Source organism: Siphateles boraxobius, unplaced genomic scaffold, assembly GCF_051911475.1.
Source record: "Siphateles boraxobius isolate OS27281-9 unplaced genomic scaffold, OSU_SipBor_1 130, whole genome shotgun sequence".
NCBI lineage: Eukaryota > Metazoa > Chordata > Actinopteri > Cypriniformes > Leuciscidae > Siphateles > Siphateles boraxobius.
Genome location: NW_027508734.1, coordinates 15,222,320 through 15,248,762, shown reverse-complemented (window position 1 = coordinate 15,248,762; position 26,443 = coordinate 15,222,320). Strand labels below are relative to the sequence as shown.

At 38.9% G+C, this 26,443-nt stretch overlaps 1 protein-coding gene across 1 annotated transcript; it reads left to right on the top strand.

Annotated features, from left to right (window-relative positions):
• The first annotated feature begins 727 nt into the window (after positions 1 to 727).
• tnfsf10l (TNF superfamily member 10, like) lies at positions 728 to 21,525 on the top strand. Its single transcript, XM_077227962.1, has 5 exons — positions 728 to 1,136; positions 8,259 to 8,408; positions 15,266 to 15,302; positions 15,515 to 15,616; positions 18,202 to 21,525. Exons 1-5 carry the CDS (start codon positions 939 to 941, stop codon positions 18,654 to 18,656), a joined length of 942 nt encoding a protein of 313 aa, XP_077084077.1. The 5' UTR covers positions 728 to 938; the 3' UTR covers positions 18,657 to 21,525.
• The last annotated feature ends 4,918 nt before the right edge of the window (positions 21,526 to 26,443 follow it).

Here is a 26,443-nt window from a genome sequence, read left to right as displayed (position 1 = left end):
AAACCAGTGGTTCTCAACCAGGGCCCAGGGTCCACTAGGGGGCCCCAGAAAACTTCCAAAGGGGCCAAAGATTATTTACAATTATTTAAAGTAAAAGACAAAGCAAGCATAAAATAATCTAAAACAACTACAAAACAAGATACTCCTATAATTCAGCAACTGTTTCATTTATTATTATTATTATTATTATTATTATTATTATTATTATTATTATTATTATTATTATTATTATTATTATTTAGGTCCTGGATTCCCATGATCTTGAACTTGGCCACATGTTGTGTGATCAATAGTTCAGGAAATGTCATGTACAATTGTATAACTCCATGGGCATTTTTATAACACATATCAATTTCATTATGCAACACTCTTAAATATTTTATCGGGATAAAAACCCTTATTTATTTATTTTATTGGTTTAATTTGGAGCCTTTTTGGAGTCAAAAAGACTCCAACCGGTTAAAATGGGATTTAACTCTTGCTGGTTCTCCAGCATTAAAGCGACCATCCTGGGCTTTTCTGTAATATCAAAAGTTGGGAGAGCGAGACCAAAGTCATTTATGATGTCACAATAACCATTTGAAGTAATATAGGCTACAAAATAAAATGTTGATTATTAACGATATTTTCCGAAAATGTATTTATTCATTATTACAGGATATCTTGTATCAGGAAAAGGGTTAAGGAAATCATGAGAAGTTGCGGTAATGTACCTCGAGAAACTCTTGAGGCTCAACCCCTCATACACACACACACACACACACACACGCACTAGTCCTGCAACATTAGTGAGTGACTGACTGCATGCGAGTGTGTGGGACAGACTCTATAACCTCCCACGGCCGCTCTGCGCCAACAAGGAACTTTATTCAACGTCCCGCTGCTGATTTCTATTTGTTTGTCACTAACTTCGTATCTACTCACGTCTTAGGAATGCCATGGCTACTCAGAATAACCAGGATTACTTCAGGTCGGTCAGCAGCGAGTCCACCACATACATGATGGTTCCGGCGAACAGCCGTGGTCGAGACTCGCCGTCAAAGTTATGGATCGCAATGGTCGTGATCGTGGTGGTCGTGCTGCAAATAGCCTCGACCACCGGACTCTTTGTCTACTTAAACATGTCTTTATCGCAGGTAAGCAATTTGTTAAAGTTGCACTGCTTATTTTCCTGTCGATAACAGATGAACAGGCCGTGTCTTAAAACTTTGTGAGTTTTTTTTGGTCATCACAGGCGCGTTCGGGGCGAAACCTAGGCTACTAGTGCACTGACTAGACAGCATGTTTATTCGTGTTATTGTGCCCATGACACCCCCAAAATGCTGTCAAGGTAGGCAGCTCACTAAGTTTTAATACCCCGTCAGACCAAGACTGCAACAGAGGAGAACTTTAACTGAGGTTCAGATCAGTGATGTAGCTATCAGTTTATTCCAAGATACAAAGAGAATAACGCTACTATGATAAAAGGCATTGACATGGTCAAAGGAAGCAAAGCACTAAATTGTGATGGGGAAATTGTTAATTTAATTTAATCATTTGCGGTTTTGTGTGGACGTTAAAGCCTTTGAATTTACAAATAATCAGCATCATAATTCAAATCAAACTGATGTCAGACGAATCAAAACACATTTAATGTGTGGTCTTGGGTAATAAAAAAACCACATAAAAACAATTATTATTAAGCATTATCATCATCATAAAAATCCAAATATCTGAACACAAATTTCTAAAATAAAAATGACATGAATGTATGACTTGTCAGATTATTAAAAGTGTTAAATATTCAAAACTGCACATGAACAACAAAAACATGATTACCCAATCAAAATACTGAGACAAGGAAGTTGTGTACTTGTTTTGGAAAATTGTATTGTGTTGGAAACACTTCACAAGTTCCCATGCTTTACTGCCTATCCTGGATGTCAGCACAATAAATAGACATAATGTTAAGGACACACAAATACACACAACATTCTATGGGTCGCACTTTATTTTACCATCCTGTTTCGCATTAACATACTATGCACTTATTGTACTGGCATACTAGGTGCTAAACCTAAACCCTAACCCATGTTGTTACCTTACATTACCCAGTATTTTCATGGGTAAGTACACTGAAAGTCCACGTACTGTAAAATAAAGTCCAACCAATCTATGAATCAGAATCACATTGTTGAGATTATTGGATATGTGTCATTTTGACAACAAGTGTACTCAACAATATGTAGTGCATATCTCTGTCATGCTCTGACCCAAAACCCAGGTTGAAGAAGAATTCTGTAAGCCCTGTAGAATATTAATAAACTCTGAACCCATAATAGGGTTATTTCAAAGTCAAATATGACAAAAATATCTGAAGTTACCTAGGCTGTAACAATCTCAATATAAAACTGCCCTTCGATCAGCAAAACCAGTAAAACGATAGCGCTCGGTGAGATAAGACTGATTGTTTCAAATAAACGCTCTACCTCTGCAGGGAAAAAGAAAGTGAGGTTAATTCCCGGTCACACTGCGAGACGGTAAACACAACAGAGAGGATAGAGGCAGAAGCTCCCACGCAAATCATCACCGTTAAAATTGCACAGTGTTCTGGCTGACCTATTTATAAGTAACTACGATTGACAAAATCAGCTTAGATTAGGTGTGGGACTGAGCTGGAAGGTAGTGCCGGGGCATGATACTGTCTGGTGCCTGCGGTTTATACCAGCCTCAATCTCCTTCTCCCTCAACCGACATGATACATGTAGTTCTAGACTGGCCCCTCAGCAACAATAACAGAAATTCATTGTAAAGCAATACCCTGCAAGCAAATATTTGTCTCCTCTCAGGCTCCCCATGGTAAACCTCCTGTGACATTTTCCATTGCCAAGATCCACAACGTCTCACTGTCTCACCCTCTTGTTTTCCCCTCTCCTTTTATTCTTATTCAATTTTCTTCTGTCTTTCCCTTTCGCTCTTACTGTAATCGCATGCTTTTTATGTAGAACATATAATTACATCTAATTGTGGCTGCTTTTCTCTGATAATTCTTTGCAGATTCAAGTTACATTATGTTTGCCAGGCCAGAAGAAGGCATGGATAGTTTCCAGCTTTACACACTCTGGTTCAGCCTTAAATACAAAACTGACACAAGGTCGGTTGCATAAACCTCGAAGACTAGTCATACAAGTTAGACATCAATTTTTTTCTATAAGACACTTCGTAGCTTTTTTAAATCAGTTACATAAAAACATAGATTTGCCTAATTTGATACCGAAAACTAAGACTGACTGCCCCAGATTGACTGCTAGTGGGTCATACCAGAACTTAAGACACACTTAAGACACTGTCTTAACATAATGGCTATGTTTATGCAATCGGCTCTCGGACAAAGCTCTGTATAAATGTCACCGATATAAAGCAACTTTGAGCTATAAATTTGATAAATGTGTACATTTCGTCCTGCATCTAAATTCATTAGGTAGCACAGAGTAGTTTTTTATTTTTCATCTTTGCTAAGTAAATTAAACTAGGCCAAGCAATGATTCACTTCTCGGTATAAATCTTGCGTAACGCACAAGTCGCGGGCTTTTCTAATAAATCTGAGAAGGGTTTGAAATATCTCCCGGCCTATTTAAAGGGCCCAGAGTTATGATGAAGTTTCAGTCGTACATGAACAAAAGCCTTAGGAAAATATTTTCAGGGATTAAACATCAACGTTGTGTTAGTGAAGGATTAAAGTTTTTTCCCCCCAGATTGATGGTCATCAATTCAACACAATGACAAGCTAAAAAGGAAAGAAAAAAGAACTGAGCTATTGATTGAGAATGTGCTAAAAATAAAGACACATATGCACTTGCTTTCTTTCTCTCTCTCTCTCTCTCTCTCTCTCTCTCTCTCTCTCTCTCTCTCTCTCTCTCTCTCTCTCTCTCTCTCTCTCTCTCTCTCTCTCACACACACACACACACACACACACACACACACACACACACACACACAGCTGTTGCCTAATGAACATACTTTAGCACTAACATAAATATCCTGAGCTCATTTTGGTGCACTGGCCAGATGGGATGCTCACAGTGTTGTCCTAAAAGACGAGTAAACACCCCCATTTTACCCCATTATCAGAGCCTGCAAGGACAAACAAAGAACCGGTTTGCACCAACAGGACGACTAATAAACAATAATGCTACTCCCTCATTTAGCGCCATTAGCACAGTAATGAAAACTCTGCGGACTGAATGTTCCGAAGACATTTAGGAGCATTTTATCTGTCTTTATTTGACAATAATCAAATTGAACGTTCTTTTCTGGTGTGATTAGCCCCAAAATGAAGCTAAAACATATTCAGTCAAGTAACTTGAGTTAAACTAAGTTCATAATTACTCCAATCTGTTCATGTCATGTTTAATTTCTGTATTAATTATGTGCAGAGAAAAAAAAACAAATCCTGCTTCTGAGAAGTGCTTAGATATTCTAGCAGGACGAAACGACGGCTAGGGCCCCATTTGGTTCGGGAAAAGAAACCGGGGGTCCACTGACAGGCACGTAGTTAGTATTCTAGAAGTGTAACATTTAGTCAGACAGAGCAGAACGGGACGGCGATGGCCCGAGACTTCATAGAACACCCAGAGGGCTTTAAAAACGCATCACAATGGACTCTTAATAAGGCCTGTCTTCATTGGCCATTTACCAAAGATTTATGAGCCAACGAGAGGAGCCAAGACAAAGGTGATTATGAGGAAAAAGGATAGTTGCCCCTGGCAACTGGGGCTTTTGCCACACACAATGGCACGGGTCATTGTAAAGTCGAATGTTTGTATGTACAGGTGTGTAATAGAGGGCCAAAGGCATTCTGAGAATGCCCTCTATCACTAACTTTACCTCGTTGTTTGTGTCACATGCGCTAATTTTAGAGAAACTCGTCATTGAGAGGAAAGCACCTACTGAACTTGTTTGCATACTTTTCATTGTGTGAGTCTAAATAAAACTCAAACTTTGCTCAAAATGGGGGTTCCCTTCTTACCGTGACATGATTTGTTGCTTTTAGAGACTAGTCGACCCAAAGCCACAGCATTGCTTTCTATTGCCTAGACAGGTTTTGACTTCTGTGTGGTCTTCTAGAGAAAGAGAACAATCTCCTCTGAGTTTGTTCTTTGCCAAATGCACAAATTGAATATTTGGCTGAGGTTTCATTTGAAGACCTGCTTAGACAAACCTGTTGTCCTCTGGGAATTCATCCGAAGTTGCAGAGCTTCAGCCCTCGCAGATCATTTAAATCACTACCAACTTTCTGGCTGCTTTCCTTTCTTTTAGACCGCAGGGGGGAACTAGAAAAAACATACACATGGATCAGGGATAGACGAAAAAGAGATAAGCGAGAGGAAGGGTTAGACGTTAAAGTGAGATGCAGAGACAGAGAGCCCCTGGCATGGATTTAAGTTACACGCCTGGTTTCTTTATTTAATCCTTTCCCAAAAAAGCAATGTATGTGGAGTGAAGCAGAAAGTTCAGTGGTGGCTTCTTTTCCCCAGCTACAGAAACCAGGGCTAACACTGAAGCATTGTTCCCCACTTCCTGCTGCCCTCACTGGGATCAGAAACCCTCCTGAGCGCCACCAGTCTCCCTACCAATGACTCTATACCAACTTCTATGTTGATTTTACCGCGTATTGAGCTACATGATTTTTGTGAGTAGGCCCATCTGTGAACGATTACATATAGCAATACTGTTGGAGTTTACATGTACAGTATTAGGGTGTAGCAGCATTGATATAGTTGTTTGTCATAGTTGTGTAGCATAGTTGTTTAATCTATTTGGTGTAACTCACAATGACAAATGATCAATTGCTGGCTCACACATATCCACACCCTGCACAATACTTCAGATTCCAGGTCATTTGTGACTGACCCATTTCTATGAGAGAAGTAGCAGGAAGAAGGCACTAACAAGACAAGAAGTTGTTTACAGTTAAGGTTTTGAACATGTACCCGCAAGCACATGTTATGACACATCAGCTAAACTAAGTTTCGTGATAAAACCGTGACCTATTAGAGGGCGTTTCTGTTTTCCAGGTAAAAGTAGATCAGATGGCAATAGCTCAGCTAGTAAATATAGCTTATTAGAGTACAAAGCAACCCCTAATAAGAACATTTTCACATACATTGAAAACACATACATTTTTACAGTAAGGCTCAATATTTGTTAATGTACTGGGTATCATGAATTACAAATGAACAGTACTTTTACAGCATTTATTCATTGTAACATATATTCAGGGAATGATCCACTTCCATTTTTTGCAATAGGCCTACTTGCTTGAACTACCGTTCAAAAGTTTGGGGTTAGAAAGATGTTTAAAAAAGAAAGAAAGAAAATAAATTAATGCTTTTATTCAGCAAGACTGAATAATTTTTTTTTTAGGATTTAAATTTCTTTTGGACTTTCTATTCCTCAAAGGATCCTGAAAAAAAATGACTGTTTCCACAAAAACATTAAGCAGCACAACTGTTTTTAACTGTGATAATAAAGGCTAATTTATACGTGTGCGTCGGACCTATGCTGTAGCTTCTACACTGTAGGCTACGCGTCGGATTTCATTTATACTTCTGCGTCGTTGTCCGCGTTGACGAGCAATTACACATGCAGAGGAAGCGTGTGAAACCCGAGGTATGGGTTCTAACAGACCAATCACAGTGCTTGCGGTCCGCGTAGAATTGATGCGTTGTTACATGTTTGGAGAGGTGGACGTCAGGGAGTTTGACGCAGAAGTATATTTTGGGCTTAAGCATCAAAGCTTGAGCATCAAATCAACAAATGATTTCTGAAGGATCATGAAGACGGTAATGGAGAAATGGCTGCGAAAATTCAGCTTCGCTATCACAGAAGTAAATAACATTTTAAAGTATTCAAATATATAAGTTATTTACATTTTAATAAAATTTCACTAAATTTTTTATCGAATAAATGCAGCCTTGGTAAGACTTTCCAAAATATTTAAAGATCTTACCGAACCAAAATTTTTGAGTTAACGTTTGGCTAACTAAACATTTTTTTTCTGTACAAAAACGCAAATATGCAACATGAATCCAACACAATGCAAAACATTACTGATTATTTTGTAGTTTTTAACTCATCCTGATGCTTTCAAAACTACTCAACAAAACCTCATCTACTGTATGTCAGCCAGATAAAATTATCTTGGTCACAAATCAGAAGAATTATCAAAAGCCATGTTGAATGTATAATAGAAAACCAAATGTTTAAGTTTGCAAAAACAGATGCAAAAGATAAATAAAAGTTAAAACTGCAGCACTGGCCCAAAACTATTTCCCTTGCATCTTTATTGTTGACCCCTGATATATAGTCAGTAATGTTTACAAACTGAACCGTATAGTAAACCAAACTAGACTTTTTTTCTGAATGTACTTTTCTGCTTACGCTGAAGTCATTTTAATGTGCTGATCCAGGACCAGGACCAGCCCAAGCTTACCCATGAGACAAAACCGCAAACGGGTTGTCAATCAACACATATGTACTAGTCTGGCCTCAGTCCTGTAAGTGCTTCCAGGACTAGCCTCGTTTGTGCAGTTACACAAGAAATAGCAAAACTGATTTCAGAACAGTCTTGAGCTCTTCCTGTGAGCGCAGCCCTGCTCAACATGGGGGACCCTCATTATCCCTCTGAAAACCGTAGCACGGCGAGAGTTAACGAAACACACCTTCTGCTGCCACGCTCCGCCGGCGACTGGAGAGTCATTTGGAGCTTTGGCGGACCGTGACTCAAGGCTTCGAAATTGCACACAGAGATCCTTAACTGGAAACATATATTTCTTGGAGTGGCCTCGAGTTTCTGAACAGGGACAGAAAGAGAGAAAAAGAGACTGAAATTAAGAGCAATGGTTTCAGTGCAAGGTCATTTGAAGTACCTCATTATGTAGGACATTCCTCTCCAGCTGGCTCAAGGTTTTTGAGCTGAACTTGTTTGCCCATTGGCTTTCCATAGCCAGCCCCGTTGCAGATGTCCTCATCTACTTTCCAGGAAAGGGTCAAGAGGGATACTTGCCCTTGTTTTGATCTTCAGCCTACGCTTCGGCCTTGAACAGATTGTTTCCTCATTGAGCATGCCTTCAGCCCCCTGTTTCCCAATTTGCTTCCTAAACCAAAGTGCTGTTCTCATCATTCCTTGGGATGATGTGGCATTCAAATCACATTTTATTTTACAGATTAAGGGATTGTGATTTGGACTTGTGTTCTAATTTTCATCCTTTTGGCAGGTTAAGAGTCAGGGGGTTACAGAAGAGCTGCGGTGCCTTGGCTTGCTTAACGCCCTGGATAAAGACCGGGACATTCCCGAAGACCTGGCCCAACTGTTTGGAGAGCCTTGCATTAAACTTGCTGAGGGTATTAAGGCCTATATTTCCAAGGTGAGTTTAAGTCTCTGTTTGATTTTACTTGTTGCACAACATTCTGCCTTCATTTGGCAGGATATTTGTCGAGGCAAGCCATGTCTTAATAACAGCTATTAAAAACATCATCTGCCTTTTCAATGCATGGGCACAATTGTAGACAACAGTTGCAAGTGAAGTTCCTCACAGCGTGAAGCAACTTGCCATTACCATAAATGTGTCTTGGCAAGTGATTACAATCTCCTAAGGGAAGAAAAGTGGATGGTTGAGTCATGGGAGAGTTTTTCAGACATTTATGCTTGTATATGCAGCATTGTAGAGGGTGACTCACCCCCTTGTCCTGATCATGAACCAGTCTAGCAGTCAGAGCTCAGATTTGTAGGAAATATCTTGGTTTTCCCCTGGCGTGGCTGGTTATCCCTTCAGCGTCCAGCTCCCCCCCCTCCCCCCACAGCCTTCCAGTGTTTTTACATTAATAAAACGGACATGTTTGATAGCCTAGGGCTTGTTTTAGAAAAAGTCTCGCTCTAAAGGTGTGATTGGAATTGCAAAGCATCAAGTAAAGTCAAACAATTATTTACATTAAACACACTACCATTCAAAAGTTAAATTTTTTTTATGTTTTAAAAAAAAGTATTTTATGCTCACCAAGGCTGCATTTATTTGATCAGAAACACAGTAAAAAGTATTGCAATTTAAAATAACTCTTAATGTAATTTATTCCTGTGGTGGTAAAGCTGATTTTTTTAGCATCATTACTCCAGTCTTCAGTGTCACATGATCCTTCAGAAATTATTCTAATATGCCGATTTGGTGCTCAAGAAATATTTCCTTGTTATGATCAATGTTGAAAACAGTTGTGCAGCTTAATATTTCTGTGGCAACCATGTTAAATTTTTTTGTGTTCTTTCATAAATACAGAGTTCAAAAGATCAGCATTTATTTGAAAAATAAATATTTTTATAAAAAAATGTATTAATTTAATTTATCAAATATTAATTTCTTTAATAAAAAAATCTTACTGACCCTAAACCTTTAAACGCTAGTATTATATGTGAAGGTAGATAACCAATAAATGGACAATATTAAAATGTCATACAATTTTGTCTAAATAAATTAAAATTTAAACATGCACAATTATATATTCATTATCCACCAATACAATAAATGTAATAATTTTACATTTTTATTTTAAATAAATTGTGCACCCCTTGATTTTATCCATCAGAGACTTAATAAATAGCTATTTGGCTATAGGTAAACATTATTCAATAGCCCACATAGAATAATCGAGATCAGCAGAAAAGTAAAAGTTGTTGCAGAAGTGAAAGAAATTCTGTCTTTGGAACAACCCACACCAACGAATCATTAACAATTAAACCAGGAAACATTTGTTTAGAAAGAAAATAGGGGTTTCACTTCACATTTGGCATTTTGGATTATGGTGTCGGAACTTCTAAATGCCAATTTTTTTATATATTAATTTTCTGTGCCACCCATTTGTTTACCCAAAGTCTCTCAGCTCTGGGAATATGTTATCAGATTTTATGGTGCATGTCTACCCTGTCCTACACCCACCCCCACTCTTGCCGCTATGCGCAACAGCCCGTGCGTACCGTCAAATCTTTCACTACTAATTGAGTGAGGCTGCAAACAATTTATTGGCACTCAGAGACAGAGGCATTTGCCTCTTAATTAAAAACACATGCGCCACTTCTGAGAGACGCAATTATGGTGCGCTAAAGAATTCCCTGATCATGCTAAGGGATCGGTCAGTGGAAAAAGTAAACAAATAATGTAGAGTTTTAACAGAGCATATGGGGCAGATTGTATGAAAGTCCTAAAATACATAAAGAGAGAAAAAATAAAGTCTATGTGCATGTGTCAGTATGCGTGTTCACACATCAATATGAATAAGTGTGAGATTCAGATTTAGAATAAGAAAGAAGACATTTACACAAAGACAAAGAAACAGGCCGAACAAGCAAACGCCGAGGCTTTGGGCTCTTTTCCAGCTTCATGTCAGCACAGAGGTAAAGCACACAGAAAAATAATGAGAGGATAAAGAGGATCGAGAGAGTGTTCGCAGCGAAGGCAGGGAATGAGTGAGTGAGGAGAGATGAAGGAAATGCATGTTTCTGAAGCAAAGACCTTCAGAATCCAGAGAATGCTAGAACACCTGGTTGTTATTATGGAAGACCAAAAAAAAAGCAAATAGAAAAGTCATACATCCTCCAGATTCCCGGCTTTAGCCGGACTCAGCACACAAGCGGCGTACAGACGTGAAGGATATGCAAAGCACTGACCATTGTTGCTCCTTGACTTTCCATGGCCCTTGTTGGGCTCTGATGTTACCAATAATACAGAACAACTGCATGGCTAACAAGAGTGGAACCCTGCAAGAGTTCGGTTCATTCACCAAACAGATGACTGCGTCCGCAGAGAATCACGCAGGCTCACATGCAGAAACCCTAACGTGAGTCAACAAATCAAAAGACACTACAACATCTCGGCAAGAATGGATACGATCCAGCCCAGAAATGATATCAGCATTCCAAGGAGTATTATATCCTCAAACTACACCTGAACAGGAACCCTGCCGCAGCCACTTGAGTCCTCTCAATATCCCTAAATCCCTCCTCAGTTTCCCGCAAAGCTAAATGGGACGTTTTGTCCCCGTTCCCCGCTTGTCTCAGATTCTCCTAATGACTCATTAGATGAGGAAGCATCTCGTCTTCGGGGCTGAGGCAGCGCTGCATCACCACCGGCGTCTCAAACAGATTTACGATGAAAGCGGTGATCATACTCGGGGCATTCCGCCAGCCGCAAAGTTTTCCGCCAGCCTCAGAACAAACACAAAGGCCATCTCTGTCTGCCCTCTAACCTTTATCTTCTGCATGATCATAGCTCAAGGACTGTTTTCGATGATGTGGTCGGTTTTACTACATGCGTTTTTTCTGGAAGAATGTATTGTTTGTTTCGTAAAACTATGGGAAACTACTAGCTTGTGGACACGGAGTGGGTTTGGTAACAAGTGAACATGAGATTTGCTAGGGTGGAAAGAAAGGAAAAGAGAAAGAAGTTAATAAAGTAAGGCCGGTCCAGTTGGTGTTCTCATGTTGCTCTGCATGGAGTACACGATGGCTCGCCTCCTGCCAAATATGTGCTGAGCTCTCAAAGCTGGTATTACTTAGAGTCGAATTTCAACGAGTGCTCCACAGCGACCTACCATCTAAAAGAGAGAGAGAGAGAGAGAGAGAGAGAGAGAGAGAGAGAGAGAGAGAGAGAGAGAAAAAGAAATAGATTAAATCGGGTTTAAAGCCTCGGAAGTCTTCAAGCCCATTCTCCACACCAAAAGAGAGACTGAAGACAGCCTGTCACATCTTTAACACACTCATTAAGTGTCACTGTGGCAGAGATCCCTGATGAGAGAGAGAGAGAGCCAGGAAGACACAGGCACAAACAGAACTAACCCCGACTGCTGTTTTTAAAGGGCAGGGTAGGGTTGCACCAGCTATTTGTAAGACTTAAGACCTAAATGCAGACATAAAGTTCACACAAATCAAGCTCTCACTGATATAATCCAGTCTGTCATATAACTGGCAGACCAATCGCATTACATACTCCCGGCCGTAAGATTTCATAAATATTTAGTTTAAACAAAGGGCTGCATTTGATTTAAGTGCAAGAGTCCAATGATCACATTTTCAGTGGTTGTAACATTGTTCTCATTTATGCTACGCTGTACCTTACGCACAGCTGGAGCAAACCAGCCCCAGGTGAATAGAGACAGACTTCTACAGAGGGGGAGGGAAAAGAAAAAGAGAAAGATTAATTCTCACAGGGCTTAAGGTCAGATCCAGGAGACTGCTGTGCTCTAGTGGAACGGTAGGTCTCTGGTGAAGGGGGCCGGGGGACAGAGGTATGGTGCCGACCTCAGACGGCAGCCAAGAATGGCAGGAAACAACTTGTAAGCATATACACGCACCCCATTCATTCAAAGGCCCATAACAGGCGTGCACTGATTTTATCCAGCAGAGAGTGTGTACAGTATGTGTTTGTGTCTCAGTACTGTGGGTTATTAGCCTTTTACCTGAGTCATGCTCTGGGATTTATTGTTTGCCATCCTCTACGCCTCAAGGAAAGCAACAGTTATTTATTAATAATCCTCCTGGAGGAAGGTAACGCGCTGTGCTTCAGTATCTCAAAGGCAGAGCAATCTCTGGCACTGGCGGCTACATAAAAGTACTGGATTGCCGTCTCCACTAAACTCAGCTGGAGAGAACGCTAATGGCTTTCTTCGCACGCTGTGTGCATGCACTCACCCGCTTCCTGCACTATGAATGAAGGAAAAATCTTCATCGGCTGCACGCCTTTTCTGGCACACGGTTATAGAGGCCAAAGGTTTAACTCTGGGTGTGTTTATTGTTATTGTTGAGGGTTTTGTATGGGTCTCCACTTTCTGAACTCTGTTGTGTTTTCCAGAAAACAGATTGCGCGCACACTTTAACTAGGCCTTACTGACAAATGTTTGTGTGAAGGATTCTTACAGGAATATCTGTCATAAATGAGATCCATTCCAAAAGGAACAAAATGGGATCAACTAACAATTCCATAAGATCTTCCTGGATAAACCAGGAGTTTTCAATTCTTAATTGATTCTTACAGTCTTATATTGTGTAGAATCTGACTTGACAGCTAAAGGAAATTGCTCTTGGAGGAAAAAGGAGTTTTAAAATCCTGAAAATTTTAAAAATATATACATTTTTGGTGTCACATGTTTGTTTGGTGTTTCCTATATTCTCTTCAGGATATTTTTGCTTTGTCCTAGCAAAAGTAACAAACAATAACATATGCCTAGTATCCACCCAGAACAACCTAGCAACTGCATTATACAGAATACCCTACTAGTAACCGTCTTGCAGCATCCTAGCTGTCTATCTATCAATCTATCTATCTATCGATCGATCAATCTAATATTTCTTATCTATCTATTTATATATTTTTCCATCTATCTATCCATATCCTTCCATCCATCTATCCATCCATCCATCCATCCATCTAGCTATCATGTCCTAGCAACCACCCAGAACACCCTAGCAAATGCATTGCAACCATCCAGATCACCCTAGCAACTGCATAGCAATACCATAGTAACCACCCAGAAATTTCTAGCATTCATCCATCTTTCTTCAATATCCCAGCATCCACCCCAAACACCAAAGTAACAATCTTGCAGTATCCTAGCAACAGTCCAGAACAACATCATAGCAACCCTCTAGCAACCACCCAGAACACCCTACCAATTGCATAGCCTATCCATTTATCTATCCATCTATCTAAAAATAAATTTAAATAAAAGCAGGAAATAGTATAATAATTATGAAGACAATTGGAATGATTTCTATGGATCCTTCTTGTTCTCTTTTTCCTTCTCTCTTTCTCTGATATGCAGCATGTACACAAACATGCCAAAACAGCCTTTATCTGCTGCAAGATGTGGAATTGATTTCAGAACCATTTACTGTACCAGAAATTAAAGTGAAAAAGGGAAAGCTTTGGTCAGAAATCCATCTCTGCTAGGGTCTGGGTGAGATTATTTCACGTTATAAAACCTGCAGGCTCTCGGCTGTCTGATGAATGGAGAGAGAGAGAGAGAGAGAGAGAGAGAGAGAGAGAGAGAGAGAGAGAGAGAGAGAGAGAGAGAGAGAGAGAGAGAGAGAGAGAGAGAGAGAGAGAGAGAGAGAGAGAGAGAGAGAGAGAGAGAGAGAGAGAGAGAGAGAGAGAGAGAGAGAGAACAACAGAGACTCCATCACACACTCACACTTGAGTTGATGATGCCAGACAGAGAGGGACTGGGGAGGAGAGAGAAAGAAAAGGGAGGAGAGGGAATAAATTATTATTCCTTAAGAAAAAAAAACATCTTGTTTTATCAAACACAGTCATTTCAAAAAGCTTAAATTAAAGTGTTTTTTTAAAGAGCCATTCATATTTTAGCATAGACAGTAATACACAACAACATAACGTACTGTAAAAACACGGAAAGGCAAAACACTATAAATTGTATAGACTAAAATAGATTGTAAAACTTACATGCCAAACTTTATGTTTATCTTAACTCTGGCATTTGACCTTTATCCAAGAAGGAATCAAGATGGTGGAAAGAAAATACTGATTTGGTTTAAAGTTTAGCTTGTTATTTTTTTTAAATCTGAACAGCTTTATGGATAATATGGAATGAAACTTTTTTTTTCACCACTTCCTTGATGACATTTTCAAAAAAAACATTTTTTTTTTTTGCTGAATGGTATTAATACAGTGATTCAAACACTGACTATATTTTTAACAAATCATCAAGAGTTTTCAATTCGTTTAATTTAGTTCAATTAATTTAGCTGAAGCTGGCCCAAGGGCCAAGGCAGTGGAAATGAGCCAGTAATCAGAGTGTTTTCAGTTCAAGACCTAGTCGGTGGAACTAATGATCTGGATACTGGGGTTTGACAAGCTGAAATATGGCCGTCACAGACTACTGAAAAACTGCCCTTTAAAAAGGTGACCTCAAAAACTATTCTTAGTCGTCTCATACACCGGCTGACTCTCCAACTCAACACAAAGTGAACATTTCTGTCCTTAGAAACTGCCGTCTTCAAAAGCTAAATGATAAATAGTTAATTTTACAGCAGAAATGTTTCTGTTTTGTAACTTGAGGTAAACTTTATCTGCCTGTGAGACAAGAAACAAAAAGGAGGAAAGACACGATTATAAAAGTGAATTATCCAGTTTCACATTCCTGTTGACAATCTAGAATTTGAGAAGTCATCATATGTCGCTCAGTTGCTTGTGCTAATGGAATCTTTTGTTTGTTTCTGTCACAGGTTACAGACAGCATCATCTCCAAACAGGCTTTACATGGTGAGTATATTATCAGTCATAATTTCTTAATAATTGCCATAAATCACAATGACAGCACAATGCTAAAGGCACCAGGAATAATGACACAAAAATAGACAATAACAAAACGCAATGCAGTTCAAAGAACATGTTCAAATCTCTTGCACAACACCAATTCATATTTTATGATGTATTTGAATGTGCTGACTGTCTACTGTCTGTCTCTTTCTCAGAAGCAAGAGCCATGCCCCATTCATATAATACATCAGGGTCAAAGTTCATGACCACAGTGACACAGAGGCCATCAGCCCACCTGACCCTTAGCAGCCTACCTGGTGAGTTTATATATAAACTAAATAATACATTTAAATATTACATTTAGTCTATAAAACTAATTTAATTTAACGTAAGCATTTAACCATAAAGCTTTAGGTCAAAAAGTCTATAACCTCATGGTATCACATTTTATGTTTGTTGTGTTCAGAACAGCTTGAAAGTCTGTTAGTGTGTGATCCTCAGTCGTTTAGTGCATTATTTGCAAAGTTGAAAAATGTATATAAAAAAAAGATCTGTTCAGATGCTAAAAGTCATGTAGTGTATTTCTGTCAGTACTATACATGCTTTAAATGTGCCCTTCATGTACGTGTCCCATCCGTCCTGCTACGCAGTGGCAGAGTGTCCCTATGGCATACAAAAGCCTGGCAAACAGCTGCAAAGAAGAAATTGATTATAAAACAGCCTGAAATTGTTTAGTTATTTAAAATAATATCACTAAATATCCCAAATTCTTGTCTGTTCCTTTGAAGTTCTGCTTCTCGGATCAAAGTCCTATTTACTGCATGCATGCCAGGAAAAAAGAGATTTATTCTGTCACGTATCTAAGAAGGAAATGAAACTGAGACAAACCAGCTTTGTTTTTCGAGCACGAGTCATGAGTCTGATCATTAAACTGCAAGGACTTTTTTTTTTTTACACTTACATGCATTATTCAAAAACCTGTCTGCATAGTGCTTGATGATGGATCACGTACACTCACTACGAGAATTGCACATGCCGTTATCTTCAAAAAGCCGAAATTGTTAAATCCTTAACAAGAACATCTATATTAACCGCCGTAGTGGTCTTTCCTACACATCTGTACTTCATATGTGTTTTTCTTTATCACTTTTGTCAGAAGAACGGCCCTTTAAAAACTTTTCGAAGCAGTAAATCAAAGAGCAGGTCTTAGCGTTATTGATCTTTTTTGAGGAATGTGGCTCATTGTGTTTGAGGAACACGCCGCCTGCTCCTCCATGTCCTCTATACCTCCCTTCCTCCCCAGCCTCTTTCTCTCTTTTCTTCGATTTTTCACTCTGTCCGTGACTTCCTCTTCTGTGCAACCATACCTTCCTGTTCTGATCTCTCCTGTACTCTTTAGACAATCCACCAATCTTTCATTCCTCCCTTTTACCTTATGAATTATGTGCCTTGCCTTAATCAGCACCTGCTCCTTGTTTTATTCCTATTTTTACTATTGAATTTTTTTGGGGTTTGTTTTCTTTAATTATTTGCTTTTCCACCTGATTTATAGTATATTTAATTGTGCATGCTTGTTTCCCCTATTTTAACATTGAGATTAACAGTATGTGAGTTTTAAGTGACGCCAAACGTAATCTTTATAAAAAATAATATTTCCTCGCCATTGACAGAAATTTCTGTCATTTATGAGACCATGCTTCCTTGCCATTGACGAAATGTCTCGTAGTTTGTAAGAAAAGCGATAAAAGCATTGCTTTTGCACATTGCAGTCTTTGTCAAAAACATGATTTTCTTAGCTTTTTGTTAAAAATGTTGCTTTTAAAAAAAGAATAAAACAAATTTTTTTTTTTTTTTTTTTAAAGCAGAGGCTCTATTCTTTTTTATATGTTGCATGTTTAGATATTCATACAACAAAATATTCTGGGGGCCAAGTTATTGTGAAAATTATAAAAAAATTCACTTTTTTTAAAATGCTGGTAGGAAAGAGTTAAATGTAATCTTTAGTGAATCTCATAACGAATATCGGTTTTTCATACAGTACATTTATAATGTAGTGCCGGAAACAAAGACCAAGTTTTGGTCTTTTGTTAGACCAAAAATTCATGTTTTTTTATTTAATTTATTTGTATAGCTCTTTTCACAATACATATCATTTGAAAGCAGCTTTACAGAAAATGCATGTGCCTACATTACAATTTAGAGTGATCTGTTATCAGAGGAGACTGAGTCCAAGTTATGGATTTCAATGCAATTCGATTCAATTCAGTTCTAACTAACACAGTTGGTTAACAATGTATTAATTTAAGGAGCAGAAGCAATGAGTTTACTGAAGTAATGAATAAACTTTAATTTCAAAACATTTAATTTTGCACGATTCATCAGTACATGTTATTCCAAAATGAAATGGTTGGCCTTTAATGTTGGCTAACTATTAAAGTAATAAAGGTTATGTCAATAGTAGCAAGTAATGTCATTTTAGTTTGTAACGCTCACTTTTCACAATCCAATCACTTCCCGACGGATGAAAGATCTGCCATACATTTTTGTTTCGTTCAGTGTTATTTTAGTATTATCTCTATAGTATTTATATTTTGAATTAGCTTTAAGTTTTTATTTAAATTTTAGTTCAAGTTTTAGTAATTGTGGTATGTGCCCTGTATGTGCTTGTTATGTACTGAACATCAAAAATACATCACTTATAGAAATAAATGCGGTTTCGTACTAACCAACATGAGTCAAACTCCTGCAGAGTGTAGCTCCAACCAGCTCCAAAAGTTGGTTTCTACTGATCCTGAAGATCCCGATTAGCTGGTACTTGCATGTTTAATTAGGTTTGGAGCTAAAGTTCGAAAGTTTGACTCCCCTGTGCTAACGAATGTCCGTCTCCTGCCTTTTCCTTCAGGTGGCGCTCAGTACTCCACCCCCCAAGCAGACCTACACCAGTCCTGCCGCCATCCTGTACGTTCCTGGGCCAACCAGAGCTTCGGCGCTCATCTACACAACATGACACTGGCCAACGGGCGCCTTCGCGTACCCCAGGACGGACGCTACTACCTGTACTCCCAAGTGTACTTCCGCTACCCCTCTCCCAGCGAGGGGGATCAAAACAGCGTGAGCCACCAGCTGGTCCAGTGCATCTATAAGAAAACCTCCTACCTGAGGCCGATTCAGCTTCTGAAGGGAGTGGGGACCAAATGTTGGGCTCCAGACGCAGAATACGCCCTTCACTCAGTGTACCAGGGCGGCCTGTTTGAGCTGCGAGCGGGAGACGAGGTCTTCGTGTCAGTCTCGTCTCCTACGATGGTGTACGGCGAGGACTCTTCTAGCTATTTCGGAGCTTTCCGTCTGGATCTGTAAGAGCACGTCAGAGGAACTGGACCGGGACTACATTACCCACTGGGTGGAGCGTTTTTGACCTGCAACCCAAAGAGAAAAGACTCATTTTAATCGTTCAAATTTCCTTTCTTTAAGACTTTGAATATGTGAAGGATGCATGAATGAGAGACATTTCGGACAAGGTTATTTCTTTTATAGACAGAGGAATGTATGTATATTTTTACAAATCACATCAAAGATGTTTGAAACGGTAGCAAAACTATGAACAGGAGAGACAAAAACTCACACAAAGTGAATCCGTGCCAACGATCTGTGTATACGGTTTGACGTGTGAACTCCACTCGCTCTCATCCGCTGGAGGGGAATATTTTTGTGTACAGCGGATCTAAAATATTTTTAAAAACGGAGATATGAGAAGAGAATGATGACAGCGGGAATGTGGAGGAAAGAAAGATGAGAAGGAAGTATGTAGCTCTACCAGCCTCAAAGGAGCATCCTGGCAGGTTGCAGTAGTACGGAATTCTCCCCGTCCTGTCGGACCAGCGGAGCAGCGTGCCCGGACAAGAAAAGGACCTTAAAAAGTTGACACGCACACATAAACACAGAGGAATTCAGCTTGTTGTATAGACTGCATTAGAAAACACTCATACTCCTCTTGAGTATTTGTGGCTTCCAAACATGCAAAACACAGCGATAAGTTAAAAACACATTCGTTCAGTCTCAGACACAAATCACTTTTACAGGTCTCCCTCTGCTGTCTGGTCCGGGGTGCAGGAGGAAGTACTGTCAGGGAGAGACACGTGCTCCCCAGCTCACGTGGTCCCGGCCACACGAAAGGTTAAATAAACACTACGATACACGATTTGTTGAAATGTCGCGCCCATATTATGCTTTGTTTTTTTTCTAGTGCAGCATACACATAAAAAGCAGACCCTAAGTGCCCTGAAAAACACTTTTCTGATAAGTGGCGCTTTATACTTGTACATCCATCTCTTTCTTTATGTGGTTGGTTGGTTCAACCTGTGTATATATTGTATTTAATTCAGAATCATGAGGTTTGGAATTGAATGTATGAGTGCTGTGATGTCACATGAAAATCCCAGAAAATGAGCCTTCCGCGGTAAAAATAAAAGCCGTGGCGCTCTCAAAATGAAACGGCGCTGTGAATCTTGATACAAGCCTGTTTTTTCGGAGGAAAAAGTGTTTTTTTTTTTAAGGAGGAGTGGGTGGGGGTGATTACTTTCAACTGTAAATGATCAATTGCTGTCACGATGGTGTTTCTGAGAGCAAGCACAAATACTCGCTTGGGTTTCATTGTAAACCACAAGTGTGTTTTCTTCTCTCTGGACTCTGCCCCAGTTTTTACTGATAAAGTGAGTGAGGAAAAGGGCCCCTGCCAAGACACTGCCTTAAATCACATTATACAGCGAGAGCGATCGAGCCAAGACACTTTATGGCATTTAGCTATGGACATAATGCTAGTTATACTACACATTACAAAACTTAAGATTAAGAAACTCGGACGTTGATTGAACCCAGAGGTGGAGAACAAGTTATTCTACGGCAGGTTAATGCTTTTGGCGCAAGTGCATTTATTTTGACTGGTATAATGTGCCGCAATGCCAAAATGTCCCCATACAGGGTGCCTTTTTAGGTCTAGAGAATGTGACGTCAGATACCACTAGATTTTGTATGTGTAAAAGTGCCTTTAGGTTGTCGTTATGCACTGATCTGAGAACACTTTCAATCTAAACACTAACTTCTATTATGTTAAGGGAGGTTCAAAGCGTTTTGGATCAGTGTTGAAGTCATATATGACCTCATCAATGCTTAGAACCCATCAACCACATCATTTCGCAGCCCAGTGAGACCTAATGAAAAATTGTCATCATTTACTCTCATGTCCTTCCAAACCAATATGATGAAGATGATCTTTTTTTTAAATGGTATGTTTGTTTGTTTTTTATCCATACAATGAAAGTCAGTAAGATAACGAACAACAGCCGACTGGCTTGACTTTCATTGTTTAGAAAAAATCATTCTTTAAAATGTCTTTTGTGTTCTGCAGAAGAAAGAAAGTCATACAGGTTTGGAACAAATTGAAGGGAAAGTAAATGAAAGAATTTAAATTTTTGGGTGAACCTTCCCCAATGGAGTCTGGATAATCCCACTAATTCGCTCTAACTGAGCTTATTACCCCAGTCAATCTGCTCCGGCCGTCCAGGGTCTTGTGTGAGTGTGCACATGTGTAAACAAGTTGAAATATGTACCTATCTGTACAACATGGAGGTTGTAGCGGGGTGAGGGGTGGCCAGGAAAAAGAAATATTGCTGAATTCCATCGGATCTAGACGGATTACTGCAGGACTTGCCCTCTGAACCACAAAGAACCACAATGTTAACACAGAAGACAAATGTATGTTAGGTGCGTATATACGTGAGTGTGTTTTTTAATGAATTGCTTGACTGGTTTCTAAAACGGTGGATATGATGGTTTGCATACTATAAATCTCACAGAGTTCTGCGGAGACTTTATGGGACTGCTGTGGAAAACTTAAGGGGGGCATAACACCGTGAAATCCATTGAGCAACATGAACTGTCAGTTAAAAACAAAAAGACTATTGTGGTTCCTTCTCCAGCAAAAGGTTTTTTTTTTTTCTTTCTCGGGATTGTTAAATTCTCTGACCACCGATCTGTGGGACTGTTTTCCATTTAAAGAAAGACGTTATGCACTGTTTACCAATGTTGCGTCTCCATCTTGGTAAGAATGTACTGATATCTCTCATGCTCTCCATCTTTATTGTATACTGTTACAATGTCTGATCTGTGTTGTAAAAACAGAAGTTCAAGGTGTCATTCTCAACAATTAAAGTGCCTTTTTGAATCGTGAGTCATAGTTTGATAATCTCTTTAGTTTGTGCATTTTTGCCCATACTGATGACTTCCAGCAGAAATTCTACACCATTTGTTTTCTTTTTCTTTTGCCAAACTTGCACACAATACCACAACCAACCTACCCACCCACACACCCAGGAGACACATGGTTCTCTTACACAAAAGATTATTTCACACACTCAATGTTTGTTTTTCTATCATGGTGGGGACTTCCCATTGACTCCTATTGTTTTATACTTTTAAAATATTTTTTTATTGCTTTATACTCTTTTTGCAATTTTTTTTAATTAAATATGGGAAGATTTTAATCAGATTTTTATTTTATTAAGAAATTAATGCTATTCTATTTATTCAAGCAGCACAACTGTTTTCAACATTGATTATAAAGATAAGAAATGTTTCTTGAGCAGCAAATCAGCATATTAGAATATAATTGTATATTTATTTTATTTTATATATACAGTATATACTGACAACAAACTTTTGAACAGAATATACATTTGCTTTAATTAAATTTCAATACCTCATAAAAACAATTATTTTAAAAAATATATTTATTTATTTTACTTATGAACAGAGCATAGGAAAGATCTGAAAAGTTGTGGGGCACATTACAAACCTTACCAGAACAAGAATATATCAAGAATATTAATTATATGACGCAACCCTCACCAATAATTCATAACTAATTTGCTGAAAATCAGATAAGTGGGTGCTAACTATATTAGGATCTCCATTAATTGATTATACATTAGTTTGATTGACCGTTGCATACAGCAGAGGTTTCTGTCATTTTACATTACCAGTTTTTCTCATTCTGACATTTTTTTCTCCCTCTCTCTCTTTTAAATTTTTTTTAAGCTCTTAAAACATAATGCCAGATCTATATAATTACTGCTGGTCCTCTGCCTATGAATCATTTTTAGCTTTGATGACATTCCTAAAGTTTTGTCAGACAAAAAAACTCACATAAGTGTATGGTCTACACTTAAAGCCCGTTAAGATCACTCCCCAGCTCTCTGTTCTCATAAGTCATCCAGACAAACAGCTATGAGTCACCGTCATTCTTACTTCTGCTTGGGATCCCAATGTCACACAATCTCAAAAACAAAACACACTCAGAGGCCACACACACTTACACACCATTTGACTAACGCAGTGTTGACCACACACAAGTCAATTGAGTTTTAGATGTGGCCACACACACACACTGTCCGAAACACACACACTTGTTAAGACAACCCGCCCTGAGTACCCAGACTGCCCTTGTTCCTGCCTGCACAAATATACCCTCACTTTATCACACATTCCCCTTGCCAGCGCTCCCTAGCAATCCGTCTCTCATATGTGTCATCGTTAAAGCTTTTCTGCCATTCATTAAGACCACCAGGCATTCCTATTCACAAACCTAAGTTTGTCCTCCCCAATTCCCAGAATCCACCAGAACACTCTGGAATGTCACAGGAATCAAATCCAGGCACTGTCCAAAGCATTCAGCATCTCAGCACACACACACAGGCCTCACTTATCTCATTCATTTGTGCAGGGCCTGGAAAGAGTAAACACAAATAAACAAATGGGACAGTTGGCACTAGGGGAGCAGCGGCGGGAATGGAGAGCAGCTGGATCATCTCCCTCCTGTGAGACCGAGAAGCTCCGCAATCATCCCTCAGGTCGATATTAGTCTCCTCTCCTGTCTGAGGCACAGAAATTAGGCCAGTTTGTGATCACTTAGACATTAATAAGTTACCGTAGATCTCTATACACGACAATGAACCTCATTGGTTCTTGCAGAAGCTCAAACATGCTGCGTAACACGAGAATGAACCTCATCGGTTCTCGCACGTCAAGTGAACATGCTTGAGTTGATTCATTTTAATATGTGAATAAAAGCCTAAATTAACCTGGCTATAATATAAAGCGTTTGGGACATATAAAGCATATAAAGTCTCTTCAGAAAATTTTGGATTAAACCACTCAATTTACAGGTCCTTCTCAAAAAATTAGCATATTGTGATAAAGTTCATTATTTTCCATAATGTAATGATAAAAATTAAACTTTCATATATTTTAGATTCATTGCACACCAACTGAAATATTTCAGGTCTTTTATTGTTTTAATATTGATGATTTTGGCATACAGCTCATGAAAACCCAAAATTCCTGTCTCAAAGAATTAGCATATTTCATCCGACCAATAAAAGAAGTGTTTTTAATACAAAAAAAAAAGTCAACCTTCAAATAATTATCTTCAGTTATGCACTCAATACTTGGTCGGGAATCCTTTTGCAGAAATGACTGCTTCAATGCGGCGTGGCATGGATGCAATCAGCTTTTCAACTCCTCCAGAGTGTTGGGTCTTGCGTCTTTCAACTTTCTCTTCACATTATCCCACAGATTCTCTATGGGGTTCAGGTCAGGAGAGTTGGCAGGCCAATTGAGCACAGTAATACCATGGTCAGTAAACCATTTACAAGTAGTTTTGGCACTGTGAGCAGGTGGCAGGTCGTGCTGAAAAAGGAAATCTTCATCTCCATAAAGCTTTTCAGCAGATGGAAGCATGAAGTGCTCCAAAATCTCCTGATAGCTAGCTGCATTGACCCTGCCCTTGATAAAACACAGTGGACCAACACCAGCAGCTGACATGGCACCCCAGACCATCACTGACTGTGGGTACTTGACACTGGACTTCAGGCATTTTGGCATTTCCTTCTCCCCAGTCTTCCTCCAGACTCTGGCACCTTGATTTCCGAATGACATGCAAAATTTGCTTTCATCCGAAAAAAGTACTTTGGACCACTGAGCAACAGTCCAGTGCTGCTTCTCTGTAGCCCAGGTCAGGCGCTTCTGCCGCTGCTTCTGGTTCAAAAGTGGCTTGACCTGGGGAATGCGGCACCTGTAGCCCATTTCCTGCACACGCCTGTGCACGGTGGCTCTGGATGTTTCTACTCCAGACTCAGTCCACTGCTTCCGCAGGTCCCCCAAGGTCTGGAATCGGTCCTTCTCCACAATCTTCCTCAGGGTCCGGTCACCCCTTCTCGTTGTGCAGCGTTTTTTGCCACACTTTTTCCTTCCCACAGACTTCCCACTGAGGTGCCTTGATACAGCACTCTGGGAACAGCCTATTTGTTCAGAAATTTCTTTCTGTGTCTTACCCTCTTGCTTGAGGATGTCAATGATGGCCTTCTGGACAGCAGTCAGGTCGGCAGTCTTACCCATGATTGCGGTTTTGAGTAATGAAACAGGCTGGGAGTTTTTAAAAGCCTCAGGAATCTTTTGCAGGTGTTTAGAGTTAATTAGTTGATTCAGATGATTAGGTTAATAGCTCGTTTAGAGAACCTTTTCATGATATGCTAATTTTTTTAGATAGGAATTTTGGGTTTTCATGAGCTGTATGCCAAAATCATCAGTATTAAAACAATAAAAGACCTGAAATATTTCAGTTTGTGTGCAATGAATCTAAAATATATGAAAGTTTAATTTTTATCATTACATTATGGAAAATAATGAACTTTATCACAATATGCTAATTTTTTGAGAAGGACCTGTATATGTATTAGTTTTACAATCTTTTTATGAACTTTTTGAAGTGTCAAATTGTCAGTTGTGCAACTGTCAATGGAGGGACAGAAAGCACTCAGATTTCATCAAAAAAGCTCATCACTTGTGTTCGAAGTTGAACGAAGGTCTTACGGGTTTGGAACGACATGAGGGTGACACCGCTCTGGAGCATCACCAAGCAACTTGTGTTTCACTGCGATTCATCACTCCACACACAGCTTCCCATATTCTGCCAAAAACTTCATTCTGTCTTTGAGGTTTTTCTGAGACAGCAATGGCTTTTTAAGTAGAGCATTTCCTTAAATTTTGCTAATTTCCTGACCAATAATTTGTGGTTAAGACAATTAAAAGCTTAATGTTTGTGCCATTTTGGACTCTGTCCTTTTTCTTTCTTTTTTTGCCCTGGAGTGTAATCAGTGTATTTGCATATCACATTTTTGCCCATACAAAACTCATTCCCACAATGCCATGGTGTTGTTATATGGTTGCTAAGATGTTCTGAGTGTTTTCAGTGTGGTTAACATGTGTTTGCTAAGATGTTCTGGGTGGTTACTAGTTAGATGATCACTTGGCCCAAGCCAAAATGACAGTTATTTTGAAGAGAAGATAATTACAATGGAATATAGTTATTTTAGTATAATTTATAATACTATTATATCATTTATTCATATTTTGAATTCACTTTTATTTTTGTTTTTGTAATTTTAGTAATGTCACAATTATAATATGTACAGTCGCAATCACGAGATATAAAGTCACATTGCGAAATTTTGGTCTTACATTATGAGATCTAAAGCTGTGATTGTGCGATATAAAGTCGCAGTTACCTTATTATTTCTTTTATTCAGATGTGGAAACATTCTTCCATACATTGCTGCATGGCCTAAGTAATGTTAAAGTTTAATACTTAAAACTTCTAACGTCAAGTACATAAGTGATATTCATCTCTGCAAACACTAACAACAAAGGAAAATTAACCTAAAATTAAGATTTATAAGGGTATTTCATTCAAAGATCCATGTAAAATTATCCTCTAAATCATCTGAACACTAAAAGTTGCACTAGACAGATCATTTCACATTGTTGCTACTTCAAGAAGCATTTGTGCTTTTTCAAAAGAAAAGACTCCTTATAATAAAGCTACAAAATAATAGTTATTAAAATGTTGGCCTTCAAAAGATGTGAGAAAGTCAGAATTTAGAAGTAGAATCAAATAAGTCTCGCCCAAAAATCCTGTGGTGTTTTAAGACCCTCAGCAATTTCCTTGAAATACCACATTTAACATAAACCAGTGTGGCTCTGTTTCTACAGCCACCAGAGAAATTTGGGATTTTAGGCAATAAAAAAAGCTT